The sequence below is a fragment of the Stomoxys calcitrans genome, chromosome 3 (genome assembly GCF_963082655.1).
Source record: "Stomoxys calcitrans chromosome 3, idStoCalc2.1, whole genome shotgun sequence".
In the NCBI taxonomy this organism is placed as follows: domain Eukaryota; kingdom Metazoa; phylum Arthropoda; class Insecta; order Diptera; family Muscidae; genus Stomoxys; species Stomoxys calcitrans.
The window spans coordinates 27,537,727-27,553,566 of record NC_081554.1 but is presented as its reverse complement, the minus strand read 5'-3'; the positions used below and the strand labels follow the sequence as shown (position 1 = coordinate 27,553,566).

General features: G+C 37.8%; 1 protein-coding gene across 2 annotated transcripts; it reads left to right on the top strand.

Moving 5' to 3' along the window:
- The first annotated feature begins 1,082 nt into the window (after window positions 1–1,082).
- On the top strand, window positions 1,083–3,570 carry LOC106087256 (4'-phosphopantetheine phosphatase). 2 transcript variants are annotated; one of them, XM_013252242.2, is made up of 2 exons: window positions 1,083–1,636; window positions 1,959–3,570. In XM_013252242.2, exon 2 carries the CDS (start codon window positions 1,970–1,972, stop codon window positions 3,059–3,061), a length of 1,092 nt encoding a protein of 363 aa, XP_013107696.1. In that variant the 5' UTR covers window positions 1,083–1,636; window positions 1,959–1,969; the 3' UTR covers window positions 3,062–3,570. The 2 variants fall into 2 exon arrangements, with proteins under 2 accessions (XP_013107696.1, XP_013107695.1); XM_013252241.2 differs by lacking the exon at window positions 1,083–1,636 and adding an exon at window positions 1,709–1,806.
- Window positions 3,571–15,840: the final 12,270 nt, after the last annotated feature.

Sequence of the window (15,840 nt, the reverse complement as noted above, 5' to 3'; positions counted from 1 at the left end):
AGTGTGTGGAATACCTGAATAGACTTCAGTTTCACTACATAGTGATAACACGAATAAGCGGATACGACAGCGCCGTATTGGCGCTTTCACATATGTCTAATATTTTTCACAACATTTACTTTTTACAACAGACTGACCACCTTTTCATGATGGGCTACCCAATTAACCTTTACTATTGCCAATAAATTGTAATAAATGCCACAGAGAAATAAAATAGGAGAATCGCAGATTTCAAAACGTTGATTTTTGGTTTTGAAATTTCTTCAAACTTCGAATTTTATCACCTGACACGAAAACGGAACGTAAAATTATGTTTTTACTGAATTCTACTTTCCGTTTACGGTTGACATACGTTGGGTAATCGTTTGCATGCGTTTGTATAAAGCAAAACAAAACAGCTGACACGTTTTCCTACATTTCCGGTATGTTTACGAGAGCTTAACCAGGCCTTAATTGTTTCGCCATAGCACATACGAAATCGCAATGAATATATCTTGGCCCATTGTAATGGCTGGTACCAAGATATATTCATTTACAGGTAGGGACAGTTGCCTAACAACAAATTGTTGAGTGCACTATCTGTCAAAACCAGTGATTAGTGCAACTCTGATTTTGTGTATGTTACCAGTTCGCGCCATTTTTGTTGTTTTTGTGTTTTATGGTTCTTAACTATAATTCACACACACACAACCAAAACTCTTTGAAAGATAGTGCACTTAGCAAAAACAAAAATTGACTCAGCTGTTTACAGTACACTACCGGGTAATTATGTCATGGCTGGTACATTGATTGTTTTTCACCCTTGGAAACCCATGTTTTTCGCGATTACTTTTTTAAAAACTACAAAATATCAAAGATAAAATATTCATTTTATTAAAATTTTACCATACTATTTGAAATGAGCGAGTTTTTTTGCTTAAAAACCTATTATTTAAAGACGTAATCGGTGTATATCGCGAAAAGCGAACGTAGTACCAGCCTTAAATTGACTGGCGTTATTTACAGCTGCGCCGCTTTCATTGAGGTAGACATCTCCATACAGCTGTTGTATAAACGTCAAACCGCACTAGCCACTTCATAAACCACATTAACCATTTGTTGTTGGCATAAAAATTATTAACATTCTTTCTATACGTATTTTTATTTTTGTTAATGTTTTGCTTTAGTTTTATCGGAAAACAACAATACGCAAGCACACAAATCTTAAAGAAAAAAAAATAAGGCAAAACCAACAACAACATCAACGCCCCACCACACCGCAGCCGCAACGACAGACAAGAAAATAAGTTAACAAACATAATAAAAATAATAAATTTTAACGCAAACAACTGATAAACGACAAAGAAGTAAAGAAAAACAGCAACAAGAACAATGGTAGGGCTGTTTAGAAGATTATAAAAACGGGAAACACATTCTACAAGCAAACAAAAACAAAAGCCGGAGTTGCGGAAGAAAGCCACTGAGCACTGAGCGTTGGGTCATCGGAGACAAGCGTAGTCTTATTTTTGGTTTTTTTGTTGTTGCTTTTTTCAAAAGAACGCAGAACGGGAAGTTCAAAAATAGACCCAGTTTGGTTTGTCATTCGGATCTGTGAGGCGGGGGCTAAAAGTATAACAGATAAGCAAATTCCCTACAGGTGTGTATGAAAGTCTGTCGATAAACACAACGGCAAAAACTCATAATTAAATTATGCTAATTATTGCCAATCAATGTGCAATTCCCTTTCGATATACGCTGCTTATTTGCTTTCTGTTTCTGAATACTGGTTGTGGTACCATGAGAAAGCAATGAACTTATATCTACAATGTTAGTTGTTTGTTCGATAATGCGGTTTCCCCTTTAAATAATAAATCAGAGACTTGGTCTAGAGCAGAGTGTATTGTTATGGAAACAACAACAACAACAACAACTACATACATAAAGCTAATTAACTTGTTCTCTTCCACTCTCACTTTCAGCAAGACCAGCTATGTGTGAATGGCGTTGCAATGCCTTGGTGAAGGATGCCACCAAATATCAACCGGACACTTTGGACCTGAATACGGATGAGGAGGCTGCCCAGTATTGGTTTCCCTGTTTCCAGGATATGATTATGAAATTTGCCCGCCAAGCTGAGAAATCGCAAAAAGCCACCGATGACAGTGCCGCCGATAGAGCGGAACAATTTCGTGAAGCTTATCTAAGGAAACTGCAAGAGTATCGCCAGAAAACCAAAGAAAATGCTGAGAATCTTAAAGTTCTGGGTATACGCGAGCTATTGGAACTAAATGATAAGCACCTACGTTTGTATGGATTCCCTGACCCTTGGTTGGAGCAAAAGAAAACTGAAAATGAAGCAGCCTTGAAATTATTAGCTGAACGCTTGCAAGAAATCGACGATATAGCTGAGCACAGGGAGAGATGGACAGAGTTGGTGAAAGGTGTGTTGGCAGGAAATATGTTCGATTGGGGCGCTCAGGCTGCGGCCAATATCATGCAGAATGATAATTCATTTGGGTTGCATGCAGCCTTGGAACGCATACAGAAAAGGCCTTGGCTAATGGATGATCTGGATAGACTATTGGCCAGATTTGAAAATGGCCAAGAGGCCCACAAATGCGCTGCCATATTCGTAGACAATAGCGGTGTAGATATAGTGCTGGGCATATTGCCTTTTGCCAGAGAATTGCTGAGAAGAGGCACCAAAGTTATACTCTGCGCCAACACAGAGCCCTCGCTCAATGATGTCACCCGAGATGAGCTGTGTAGCATACTAGAAGCCTGCAGTTGTCATTGTGCCATTATGAAACAGGCTCGTTTGGATAAGAAACTGCTGGTGCAAGGCAACGGCCAGCGTGGACCCTGTCTGGATATGCGCACTTTGCCCCAGGCCCTTTGTGATTCCTTGAAAGAGACTGACCTGCTCGTTATCGAGGGCATGGGTAGAGCACTGCACACCAATCTGTATGCGGACTTTACCTGTGATACTCTTAAATTGGCTGTTGTTAAAAATAAATGGTTGGCCCAGCGCTTGGGCGGTGATACGTTCTCTGTTATCTGTAAATATGAGCCGTTGAGCTGAGTGGAACTGCCGCCAGCTGGTGGAACTATAAGATTGTTGACTTTTCATTTGCGGTTGGTGCCATTATTGCTTAAAAACCACATCATATGCTTCATTATTATCATGAAGCCAAATGAGGTTTACCTTTTCTTTCCTTGTTTTCTACTGCGGGCTTAGAGTGTTTGGTTTTTTTATTTGCAAATGTTATAATTTTTTTTTGGCTTTCATTTATAAAGTACACATTGCGTTTTATACCCCTCTGCATTTGTCATACAAATAATTTGTTTTGTTAACTTGTGTTTAATTTAATGCCCGCCCTCTTTCTACGTCAGATTTTAGTTATTGGCTTAAGTTTTTTTTTGTATTTTTGCGTCAAGTTTTCGATTCGATCGGTGATTAATTTCGAACGAAAAAAAAACGATATTATTTATGGACTTACATTTATGAGTATGAGTTCCGACTATAATTGTGAAGAAAAAATATTCTGTTTTTTAATATAATGCAATAAAACAAGATAACTACGTCTTAAACTGAAGTGTCCATTATTCAAATTATTTGAGGGGGTGCAAAGTCTTTATTTTTATTCAAATTACTATATTGTTGTTATTGTTATAGATTGCCCTGTTTTTATACATTTTTGTCCGTCTGCGAGTTGTCATAATGTTACTGCTTTTAGATGTTTTGCCCAGATCTATCTTTTGTCCATACACATCTAAGTTCTTGTACAAAACAAATCAAACCATATTTGGATAGAGCTGTAATGTTGGCCTGGCGCCCAATTTGAGGTGTTGAGTTGAATAAAGCACCATAATCCATTTCACAAATCTTGTTGATGAAAGTCGGTAAAATGCTTAACAACATCACTCATTTGCCTACATTTTTATAGGATGGGGGTATACTAATCTAGTCATTCCGTTGGTAACACCTCCAAATATTCGTCTAAGATCCCATTAAGTATATATATGCTTGATCGTCTCGACATTCTAAGTTGATCTAGCCATGGCCGTCCGTCCGTCTGTGGAAATCACGATAGCGGTAGAACGCGTGAAGCTGGAAATTTTGCACAGATACTTAATATTGATGTAAGTTGATGGGGATTGAAAATGGCCTATATCGGTTCATATATGGATATAGCTCCCATATAAAACGATCTCCCGATTTGACTACTTGATCCCCTGCAAGCCGAAATTTTTGTTCCATTTGGCTGAATTTTTGCACGTAGTGTTCTGTTATGACTTCCAACAGCTGTGCCAAGTACGGTTCAAATCGGGCAAGAACATGATGTATGATGTAGCTCCCATATAAACCGATATCCCGATTTGACTTCTTGCCTCAGTTTTCATCCGATTTAGCTGAAATTTTGCACATAGTGTTCTGTTATGACTTTTAACAATTGTGCCAAATACGGTCCAAATCGGTAAAGAACCTGATATAGCTCCCACGTAAACCGATCTTTCGATTTGACTTCTTGAGCCCTTACAAGCCGCAATTTTTGTCCGATTTGGCTGAAATTTGGCATGTAGTGTTCTGTTATAAATACCAAAAACTGTGAATAGTACAGTACAAATCGGTCTATAACCTGATATAGGTCCGATATAAACAGGTCTCCGAATTTGACTACTTGAGCACATACAAGTCGCAATTTTTGTCCGATTTGGCTGAAATTGTACATGTGGTGTTACGTTATGACTTCATTCCATATTAGATACGTATGTTGAAGGTCATGAGAGAAGCTGTTGTACAAAATTTCTTCCGCATCGTATGAGAATTGCGCCCTCTAGAGGTTCAAGAAGTCAAGATCCCAGATCTGTTTATATAGCAGCTATATCAGATTATGTACCGATTTTCGCCATATTTAGCACAGTTATTGGAAGTCATAACAAAAACACCTCATGCTAAATTTCAGCCAAATTGTATGAGAATTGCGCTCTCTATTGGCTCAAGAAGTCAAGATCCAAGATCGGTTTATATGACAGCTATACCAGATTATGAACCGATTTGAATCATAGCACAGTTATTGGAAAAGATACGAAAACGCTACATGCAAAATTTGAGTCAAATCGGAAGAGAATTGTGCCCTCTAGAGGCTCAAGAAGTCAAGACCCAAGATCGGTTTATATGGCAGCTATACCAAAACATGGAGCGATTTAAACCATACTTAGCGCAGTTATTGGAAGTGATACCAGAATACCACGTGCAAAATTTCAATCAAATCGGAAGAGAATTGCGCCCTCTAGAGGCTCAAGAAGTCAAGACCCAAGATCGGTTTATATGGCAGCTATATCAAAACATGGACCGATTTGGCCCATTTACAATCCCAACCGACCTACCCTAATAAAAAGTATCTGTGTAAAATTTCAAGCAGCTAGCATAACTCCTTCGAAAGTTAGCGTGCTTTCGACAGACAGACAAACGGACGGACAGACGGACGGACATGGCTAGATCGACATAAAATGTTACGACGATCAAGAATATATATACTTTATGGGGTCTCAGACTAATATTTCGAGTAGTTACAAACAGAATGACGATATTAGTATACCCCCATCCTATGGTGGAGGGTATAAAAATCGGTCTATATGGCATCTATATTGAAATCTGGACCGATCTGAGCCAAATTGAAGAAGAACATCGAAGAGCCCAACACAACTCACTGTCCCAAATTTTTGGCGACATCGGACAATAAATACGCCTTTTATGGGCCCAAAACCTTAAATCGAGAGATCGGTCTATATGGCAGCTATATTGAAATCTGAACCGATCTGAGCCAAATTGAAGAAGGAAGTGGAAGGTCCTAACACAACTCCCTGTCGCACCACATCGGACAATTAATGCGCCTTTTATGGGCCCAAAACTTTAAATCTAGAAATCGGTCTATATGGCAGCTATATTAAAATCTGGACCGATCTGAGCCAAATTGAAGAAAGAAGTCGAAGGTCCTAACACAACTCACTATCCCAAATTTCGGCGACATCGGAAAATTAATACGCCTTTTATGGGATCAAAACCTTAAATCGAGAGATCGGTCTATATGGTAGCTATATCCAAATCTGGTCCGATCTGTGCCATATTGCAGAAGTATGTTCAGGGGCTTAACTTAACTCACTGTCACAAATTTCGACGACATCGGACAATAAATGCGCCTTTTGTGGGCTCAAAGCCTGAAATCGACAGATCGGTCTATATGGCAGCTATATCCAAATCTGGACCGATCTGGGCCAAATTGAAGAAGGATGTCGAAGGGCCTTATACAACTCACTGTCCCAAATTTTGGCAAAATCGTACAATAAATGCGCCTTTTATGGGCCCAAAGTCTTAAATCGAGAGATCGGTCTATATGGCAGCTATATCCAAATCTGTACCGATCTGGGCCAAATTGAAGAGAAATTGTCCCAAATTTCAGCAAAATCGGATAATAAATGTGGCTTTTATGGGCCTTAGGGTCTTAGGCCCATAAAAGGTGGATCGGTCTATGTGAGGGCTATATGAAGATATAGACCGCTATATCTCCGGACTTAACCTGCTTATGAACAAAAAAAGAATCTGTACAAAATTTCAGCTCAATATTTGTATTTTTTCTGTATTTTTAGAGACTTTAGCGAGATTTCAACAGACAGACGGACGGACATGGCTAGATCGTCTTAGATTTTTACGCTGATCAAGAATATATATATTTTATAGGGTCAGAAATGAATATTTCGATGTGTTGCAAACGGAATGACAAAATGAATATACCCTCATCCTTCGGTGGTGGGTATAAAAAAATATAGTTTTGTTTTTAGTTGAATGCACTTCTATCTTTTTGATCACAGTTGTATATTTGAGCATAAGAGCCATGCAGGTTCTTTTCCCCAATAAAAATCTTGTGTTGACAAAATACGAAGTTTTTACGATTTCGACTAAATTAAGAATTATAAGTTTTATTGCAGCCCTCAAAATTCGTGACGAATATGGTCTAGATTGCGTTTGGATATAACTGCCATATAGGCCGATTTCCTGATTAATGGTCTCATAAAAGACGCATTTTAATATGCTTTCGACTAAATATTTTGCATTGAGTTGAGATAAAACATATTTGACACAGTGAATGAAGACAAGGGAATCGTAGCAGAGCGGAGCAGGCCTAATTTCGGTCGAGTGGGAGAGTCATTTTAGAACCCGGAGCGGCGCGTTTTCCAATCTCAAAATTCGTTCTCTCCGACAAAATAAAACCTTTTAAATTCACGTATGTTAACACGAGATAACTTAAGAGTTAACCTTGTACCGAAACGTAAAATCGTTATCGGAAACATATTAGAGAAACGTTTTCTACCAACTTTAAAAGATTTCGCCTCGAAGTCAAAAGAAGAAAAAACGAGCAACTTCATTTCATTTAATCATTTTGTGTGCATGACATCGAAATATCCATTTCCGACCCTACAAAGTTTATATGTATTTATATTCTGGATCATCGTAAAATTCTAAGATGATTAACCGATGTTCGAGTGTCTGTCCGTCCGTCTGTTGTAATCACCCTGCGGCATTAAAAAATGCAGATATTGAGCTAAAGTTTGGCACAGATTCGTATTTTGTCTATATGCAGGTTAAGTTCCTGAATGAGCAAAATCGAATTATATTTAGATATAGCTGCCATGTAGACCGATCTCCCGATTTAGGGTCTTAAGTTTAAAAAAGCCGCTATTATTGTCCGATTTCGTTGGAATTTGAGACCGCAAGTTGTACTGGGTCCCCCGATAACTGAACGGAATATGGCCCAAATCGGGCCAAAATTAGATATAGCTGCCATATAGACCGAGCTAAGTCTATAACAGACGCGCTTATCACCCAATTTTATTGAAATTTGGAACAGTGAGTTTTTTTTTTTTGGCCTGTCGACATACGGAACGAGTTTGGTCCAGATCGGACTTTTTAATATATAGTTGGCTTATAGACAAATCTGACTATTAAGGGTCTTAAGCCCATATTTTACCCAGTTTCGGTTAAATTTGGAACAGTGAGTTTTATTATGACAGTCGACATCGAAACAAGGTCGGCACTTGTTAGGATATAGTTGTTATATACATAAGCCATAAAGTCCTCATTTATTGTTAAAATTTTGTATGGCAGCTATATGCAAATCTGGTCCGATCTGTGGCATATTGCAGAAGTATGTCGAGGGGCTTAATTTAACTCACTGCCACAAATTTCGACGACATCGAAAAATAAATACGCCTTTTGTGGGCCCAAAGCCTTAAATCCAGAGATTGCCCTATATGCCAGCTATATCCAATCCGGGACCGATCTGAGCCAAATTAAAGAAGGATGTCGAAGGGCCTAATACAACTCACTGTCCCAAATTTTGCCAAAATCGTACAATAAATGCGCCTTTTATGGGCGCAAGAACTTAAATCGAGAGGTCGGTCTATATGGCAGCTATATCCAAATCGGGACCGATCTGAGCCAAATTAAAGAAGGATGTCGAGTCCTAACACAACTCACTGTCCCATATTTTAGCAAAATCGGATAATAAATGTGGCTTTTATGGGCCTACGACCCTAAATCGGCGGGTCTCCCGATAACTGAACGGAATAAGGCCCCAATCGGGCCAAAATTAAATATAGCTGCCATATAGACCGAGCTAAGTCCATAACAGGCGCGCTTATCACCCGATTTTATTGAAATTTCGAACAGTGAGTTTTTTTGCCAGTGAGTTGTATTATGACCGTCCACATCCAAGGATATAGGATTAGGATATAGTTGTTATATACATAAGCCATAAAGTCCGTATTTATAACCTGATTTCCCTAAAATTTGGAATTGTGACTTGTATAAGGCTTCTCGGCACATTAACCGAGTATGATCAAAATCGACTTAAACGTGGATATTTATATAGATATAGGAGGTTAATAATAAAATAGGATAAAATCCATGTATACATAGTTAAACACGGCCGAATCTAATGTGTTTTTACTTGTTGTTTATTATAAACTAGCTGACGCGGGCCCGCTCCGCTGCACCTTCTTTTACTTTGTATGGAACAAAAGTTTCCTTGGAATATTTATTTTTGACAATTAAAGAGCTTTTAGTGAAATACCATGCTACGAAAATAGCATATCGCTTGACTAACAGTTTAACAATATAAGTGCCTTTATCTGAATCCCATATGATCTTTATTGGTCTACGAATTTAATTTTGGATGTAAGGTGTACTCCATTCTTAAAATACTTCATTTCAGCCCGATATTCTCACGATGTCTGATTTAGTGGTGTTTTCGGAGGAGAGGTGGTCCCCCAGATACTTGGCCCTGAAAAAATATCAGCATCGTACTCTTCTCTCAAATACCATTTATTTAAACCCCATATTGCCATTGGCTTAAGAGGAGTTTACAGGATAAAGCGTCCCCCAAACACATCACCCCAAAATAGGTTATCAAATTCGATTTCTAATCTCAAATACCTTTCATTTGAGCCACATATTGGCATGGTCGAAAAATTTTTTCCCTTTGGGGGTGTTTTGGGAAAGGGGCGATGCCCTAAATACATGGTCCTACATTTGGATATCAAATTCGTATTCTACTCCAAAATACCTTCATTTAAGCCCCATATTGCGATGGTCAGTAAAAAATTGCTGTTTGTGGGGTATTTTGGGAAAGGGGTTGACCCCCAGAAAATTGATCCCGAAAATGGGTATCAATATGAAAGGTATTGGGGGTAGAGCATATAAAGTAAAAGAAGGCGCAGCGGAGCGGGCCGGATCAGCTAGTACAGCAATAAAATGGTCATTAGTTAACCGATTCTCTCGAAATTTTGCATGATCGATTTTCTTATGACTCTCGATATTACTGGTGAATTTCATAGAAATCTGTACAGATTTAGGTATAGCTCACATAAATATTTATCGCCCGATTTTTACTCCTAGACCCACGGCAAGCGCATTTATTGACCAATCTTCCCAAAATTTTGTACAACGCTTTCCTCCATAAAGTTTGATCGAAATCGGTTTAGATTTAGCTCCCATCTCCCGTCATTTGTCAACCGTAGTTATTACATTTTGAACATATTTGCTTAGCTCGAAATTTGATACAGTAATTTTAATAACCTATCTGAATACATCCGCCGGGGTCCATCTAAATTGGTTCAGAATTAGATATAGTCACACTTTTGCATTTAAAGGGTAGGTGTAGGGTATTATAAAGTCGGCATCGCCCGACTTTTGCCTTTCCTTACTGGCTTTATATGAAGTTTCTTACAGTTGATGGGTTTAACGTTCTTATCGGTCGCTAAAACAGCTGTATCATCGGTAAATGTTCTAATAACATCAGTTTCAGATGGGAGAAGAACACATATGAATATGTCCAGAGTATTGAACCAATAAAACTACCTTCAAAACAGCAGCTTGTATATTTTTCAAGTCGTTTATTTTGACAAGTTCGTGAAGAATCTGTTTTTAAGGCAAGATGTAATAAACAGAAAATAGTTAACATAAGCGCTATAAGTTCGGCTCAGCAGAATTTTACATAGCCTCCATCATGGATCGAATTTGACTAGTACTTTAAACAATAATATTGGGTTGCCCAAAAAGTAATTGCGGATTTTTCATATGGTCGGCGTTGACAAATTTTTTCACAGCTTGTGACTCTGTAATTGCATTCTTTCTTCTGTCAGTTATCAGCTGTTACTTTTAGCTTTCTTTAGAATAAAAGTGTAAAAAAAGTACACTTGATTAAAGTTCATTTTAAGTTTTATTAAAAATGTATTTACTTTTTTTTAAAAAATCCGCAATTACTTTTTGGGCAACCCAATATATCTAGTTATGAAGCGATATAACAAGTTTTTAAATAAATTTCACTTAAAAGCTGCCCTAAGAAAAACATTTTTGGCGGTTCTATCTTTGGATATCAGCAAACTTATTTCTTTGGGTGTAGATTAGATTGTTATAAGCTCACTTATGTTTGAGGGTTCTTTCAGGTAGTGTACCGTAAACAGCTGAGTACAATTTTTTCTCGCGAAGTGCACTATCTGTCAACGAGTTTTGGTTGTGTGTGTGTATTATAGTTAAGAACCATAACACACACAAACAACGAAAAATGGCGCGAACTAGTAACATACACAAAATCAGAGTTGCACTAATCAATGATTTTGACATATAGTGTACTCAATATTTTGTTGCTGGGCAACTGCCACTACCTGTGAATGAATATATCTTGGGTACTTTGCAATCTCTCACTTCATTCCAAAATTAATACTGAAGTTATTTTCGCTGCAGTGACTACAGTCGCATAAAATGTTATCACTAATAACAGAGATTGGTTCCCTACGAATTGCCCATTTAAAGGAAAATATTTCTTTGTTCATACAAAGGTGAATAACTGCCCGAAAGATAGATAATCACACTGGCATACTTTGTGGACGATATGTCTATTTCACACTATACTCGTATTATCTAAAAGCTTACTAGTTTGTTGGCTTAGCTACCACGAATTATTTTAATAATTGTATGCTTTGCTTATCTACTGTTCCAATCTCAGCGATATTTACAAAAATACTTCCCCTAAGTGCTCTATTTGCATGTTTGCTCGAGTCTAAAACAAAACAAAAAGATTTTATAATTAATATGCAACCACATCTTAAGTGTTATAATTAAATTTGTGTGCGATATGATAACGCATGTCATTGCTCTATAAATTTCATTTCATACCAAGTGTAAAACAAAAAAAACTAGCGAAAATAGGCGATTAACACCACTCACTGACAATGATAATGGATTTCAACCTTTCTTTACGTGTTTCATATTAGGGTGTCCCATAATAAGTGGAGCGTTTTTAATATCGTGATACCATAAAGGGGAAAATTCTCTCCTTTTAATAAGAGCTTGCTGAGAAAGCTTATGAAAAGAGTCATGACATAACTAACAGGTAGAGTACCGTTACCAGCTGAGTACAATTTTCGCTCGCGAAGTGCATTATCTGTCAATGAGTTTTGATTGTGTGTGTGTATAGTTAAGAACTATAACACATACAATGGGAACTATAAAATAAACAACGAACAAGTAAAAAGGCGTTAAGTTCGGTCTGGCCGAACTTTGGATACCCACCACCTCAGTTATATATGTAAACCCCCTTTCGTCATAATCCGATGAAATGTGCATAATTTATGCCCCCATAGCATTTTTTTTTGAAATATGGTCCGATTTGGACCAAATTCGACACGGATATTGAGAGGTCTAATAAGTACAAGTCATTGTTCAATTCTGTAGAACAAAATATTGGACTTTTTGGAAGCAATATCCATATATAGTCACTGACCCAAATTTCAGCGAAATCAGATTATAAATGTGCTTTTTATGGGGCCAAGACTTTAAATCGGGAGATCGGTCTATATGGCAGCTATATCCAAACTGAACCGATCTGGGTTAAATTGAAGAGGGCTGTCGAAGGGCCTTACACGACTCACTGTCCCAAATTTCGGCGAAATAGGACAATAAATGTGCCTTTTATGGGCCCAAAGCCTTAAATCGAGAGATCGGTCTATATGGTAGCTATATCCGAATCTGAACCGTTCTGTGCCATATTGCAGAAAGATGTTGAGAGGCCTAACTTAATTCACTGTCCCAAATTTTGGCGACATCGGTCAATAAATGCGCCTTTTATGGGCCTAAAACCTTAAAACGAGAGATCGGTCTGTATGACAGCTATATCCAAATCTAGACTGATCTGGTCCAAATAAGAGAAGGATGTCGAAGGGCCTAACAAAACTCACTGTTCCAAATTTTGGCAAAATCGGACAATAAATGCGCCTTTTATGGGCCCAAGATCTCAAATCGAGAGATCGGTCTATATGACAGCTATATCCAAATCTGAACCGATCTGGGCCAAATTAAGGAAGGATGTCAACTGGCCTATCACAAACCACTGTCTCATATTTCAGCAAAATCGGATAATAAATGTGGCTTTTATGGGCCTAAGACCCTAAATCGGCGGATCGGTCTATGTGGGGGCTATATCAAGATATAGTCTGATATAGCCCATCTTCGAACTTAACCTGCTTATGGACTAAAAAAGAATCTGTGCAAAGTTTCAGCTCAATATCTCTATTTTTAAAGACTGTAGTGTGGTTTCAACAGACAGACGGACGGACATTGCTAGATCGTCTTAGATTTTTACGCTGATCAAGAATATATATACTTTAAAGGGTCGGAAATGAATATTTCGACGTGTTGCAAACGGAATGATAAAATGAATATACCCCCATCCTTCGGTGGTGTGTATAAAAAGAGTCGTTTACAGAACATCAGAAAGGGAAGGCCTTAGCTCCCCACCCCCCAGCGAAAATGTCTTGCTAAGCCAATGATGGCAGTTAAATCCGGTTGTGAAGTGATTCAGATCATACTTGATACAATTGTTGGATATGAAAACAAAACGCCTTGTGAAAAATTTCAGCGGATAAGAATTGCGCCCCCTAGAGGCTCAAAAAGCTAAGATCCGATATTGGTTTATATGGCAGCTATGCCGGATTATATACCATTCTAGGCACAGTTATTGAAAGCCAAAACAAAATACCTCATGCGAAATTTTAGTCAAATCGGATAGGAATTGCGCCCCCTAGAGGCTCAAAAAGTCGAGAGCCGATATCGGTTCATATGTCAGCTATGTCGGATTATAAACTGGTTTTTAGACCATTCTAGTCACAGTTATTAAAAGTCGAAACAAAATATCTCATGAGAAATTTCAGCCAAATCGGATAGGAATTGCGCCCTCTAGAGGCTCAAGAAGTCAAGATCCGCCATCGGTTTATATGGAAGCTATATAGATTAAGAACCGATTTGGACTATTCTTGGCACAGTTAATGAAAGTCAAAACAAAATGCCTCATGAGAAATTTCAGCCAAATCGGATAAGAATTGCGCCCTCTGGAGGCTCATGAAGTCTAGATCCGAGATTGGTTTATAGGGCAGCTATATCAGGTTATGAACCGATTTGGGGTATTCTTGACACAGCTTCGAAAGTCAGATGAAAACACCTCAGGCGAAATTTCAGCCAAATCGGATAAGAATTACGCCTCTAGAGGCTCAAGAAGTTTAGATCCTAGATCGGTTTATATGACAGCTATATAAACATGGACCGGTATGGGACATCTAAATTTTTGAGCACTCAAAACGTCGATTTGATGAGTCATCCGCCGTATAGTCTTGACTTGGCACAAAATAACTTATTTTTATTCCTGTACGTAAAAAATAAAATGAGAGGTCAACGTTTTTCGACACCTGAAGAAGCCACCTGGAGGCCACCGTAGCGCAGAGGGTAGCATGGCCGCTTATGACTCTGAACGCCTGGGTTCGAATCCTGGCGAGACCATCAGAAAAAATTTTCAGCGGTGGTTTTCCCCTCCTAATGCCATGTAAAACTTCTCTCCAAAGAGGTGTCGCAATGCGACACGCCGTTCGGACTCGGCTATAAAAAGCAGGCCCCTTATCATTGAGCTTAAACTTGAATCCGAATGTACTCATTGATATGTGAGAAGTTTGGAATGTTCATTTTTGAGGTTATACGTACACAGAACGTTTTGACATAAGAGCGCTATTTGTGTTGTTTACAGTAATTTAAAAGATTAATCTCAACCAAAAAATGGATTTAAATTTTCATGCGATTATTTTTCAAATTTGGGCGATGAAGCTCCATCAAGAACCAGCGTTTATCGACGATATGGTGAATTCAACCGAGGTCGTAGTTCGCTCTAAGAAGAATTTCGTGAAGGTCGTTCAAAATCAGTTGTTGTTCCAAAAACCATTGATGCTGTGCTCCAACTTATATTGCAAGATAGTTATGTGACCTATCGTCAGGTTGAGACAACCTTAGGCGTTTGTGGGACCAGCAAACATTCAATATTGCATGAACATTTGACCGTCAAAAAAAATTGTTGGCGTTGGATACCACACAATTTGTCAATCTCTCAAAATAAGGCTCGGGTCGATTGGTCGTAAGAAATGCTCCAAAAATATTTTCGATAATTCGATGTGTTACAAACGGAATGACGAATTTAGTATACCTTAATCGTGTGGTGTTGTGTATAAAAATTTCATTGAAATGTTGTCTTGCAAGCGAAGAGAAAATTCCATTGAAATTTTGTCTTTAGAAAAAGAGAAAATTTTATTTGAAATCTTGTCTTTAGAGAAAATTTTATATAAAATCTTGACGTTAGAGAAAATTCCACTTGAAATTTTGTCTCTAGAGAAAACTTCATATAATTTTGTTACTAGAGAAAATTGCATTCAAATTTAGTTATTATAGAAAATTTCATTAAAATTTTGTCTTTAGAGAAAATTTCATTAAATTTAGTTTTTGGTGAAAATTTCATTGAAACTTCTTTTTAAAACAGAATTGCAAATAAATTTCGTCTCTAGAGAGAATTTCATTAATCAATTGTTTTTGTAAAAAACTTTCGTTAGATTTACTGAATATTTTCTTTCTGCTTCCTGCTCACTTATCAGCTCAAATATCTCAAAGCAGTTATCCAAATTATTTCGACTCACTGGACTTGTTTGTTCTGTTTTTTTTTTTCATTTTATTTACGCTTGTCTACAAAGGGTAATTAAAATTGGATTTTAACGCTTTAATCTACTCATTTCCCTCCAACAATATTGGATGTTCATCTTATTTTTTGTTTTTTGGTCGGCATCCTTTTTACTGTTGGTTTTTCATTTGTGGCCGAATTAATTAGATTGACCCATACACAAAACGGTCTTCTGCGGGTTCCTGCTGTTGCCACATGTGGTTAATTTGTAAAATTGTCAAAGAATCACTTTCATCGGATATGACCCATATTT

Excerpts from the sequence above, each read along its gene's own strand:
- LOC106087256 (XM_013252241.2), top strand. The coding sequence starts at position 1,710 with ATGTGCAATTCCCTTTCGATATACGCTGCTTATTTGCTTTCTGTTTCT. Across the intron at positions 1,807-1,958 it reads AATGAACTTATATCTACAAT|CAAGACCAGCTATGTGTGAA; the intron begins GTTAGTTGTTTG and ends TCTCACTTTCAG.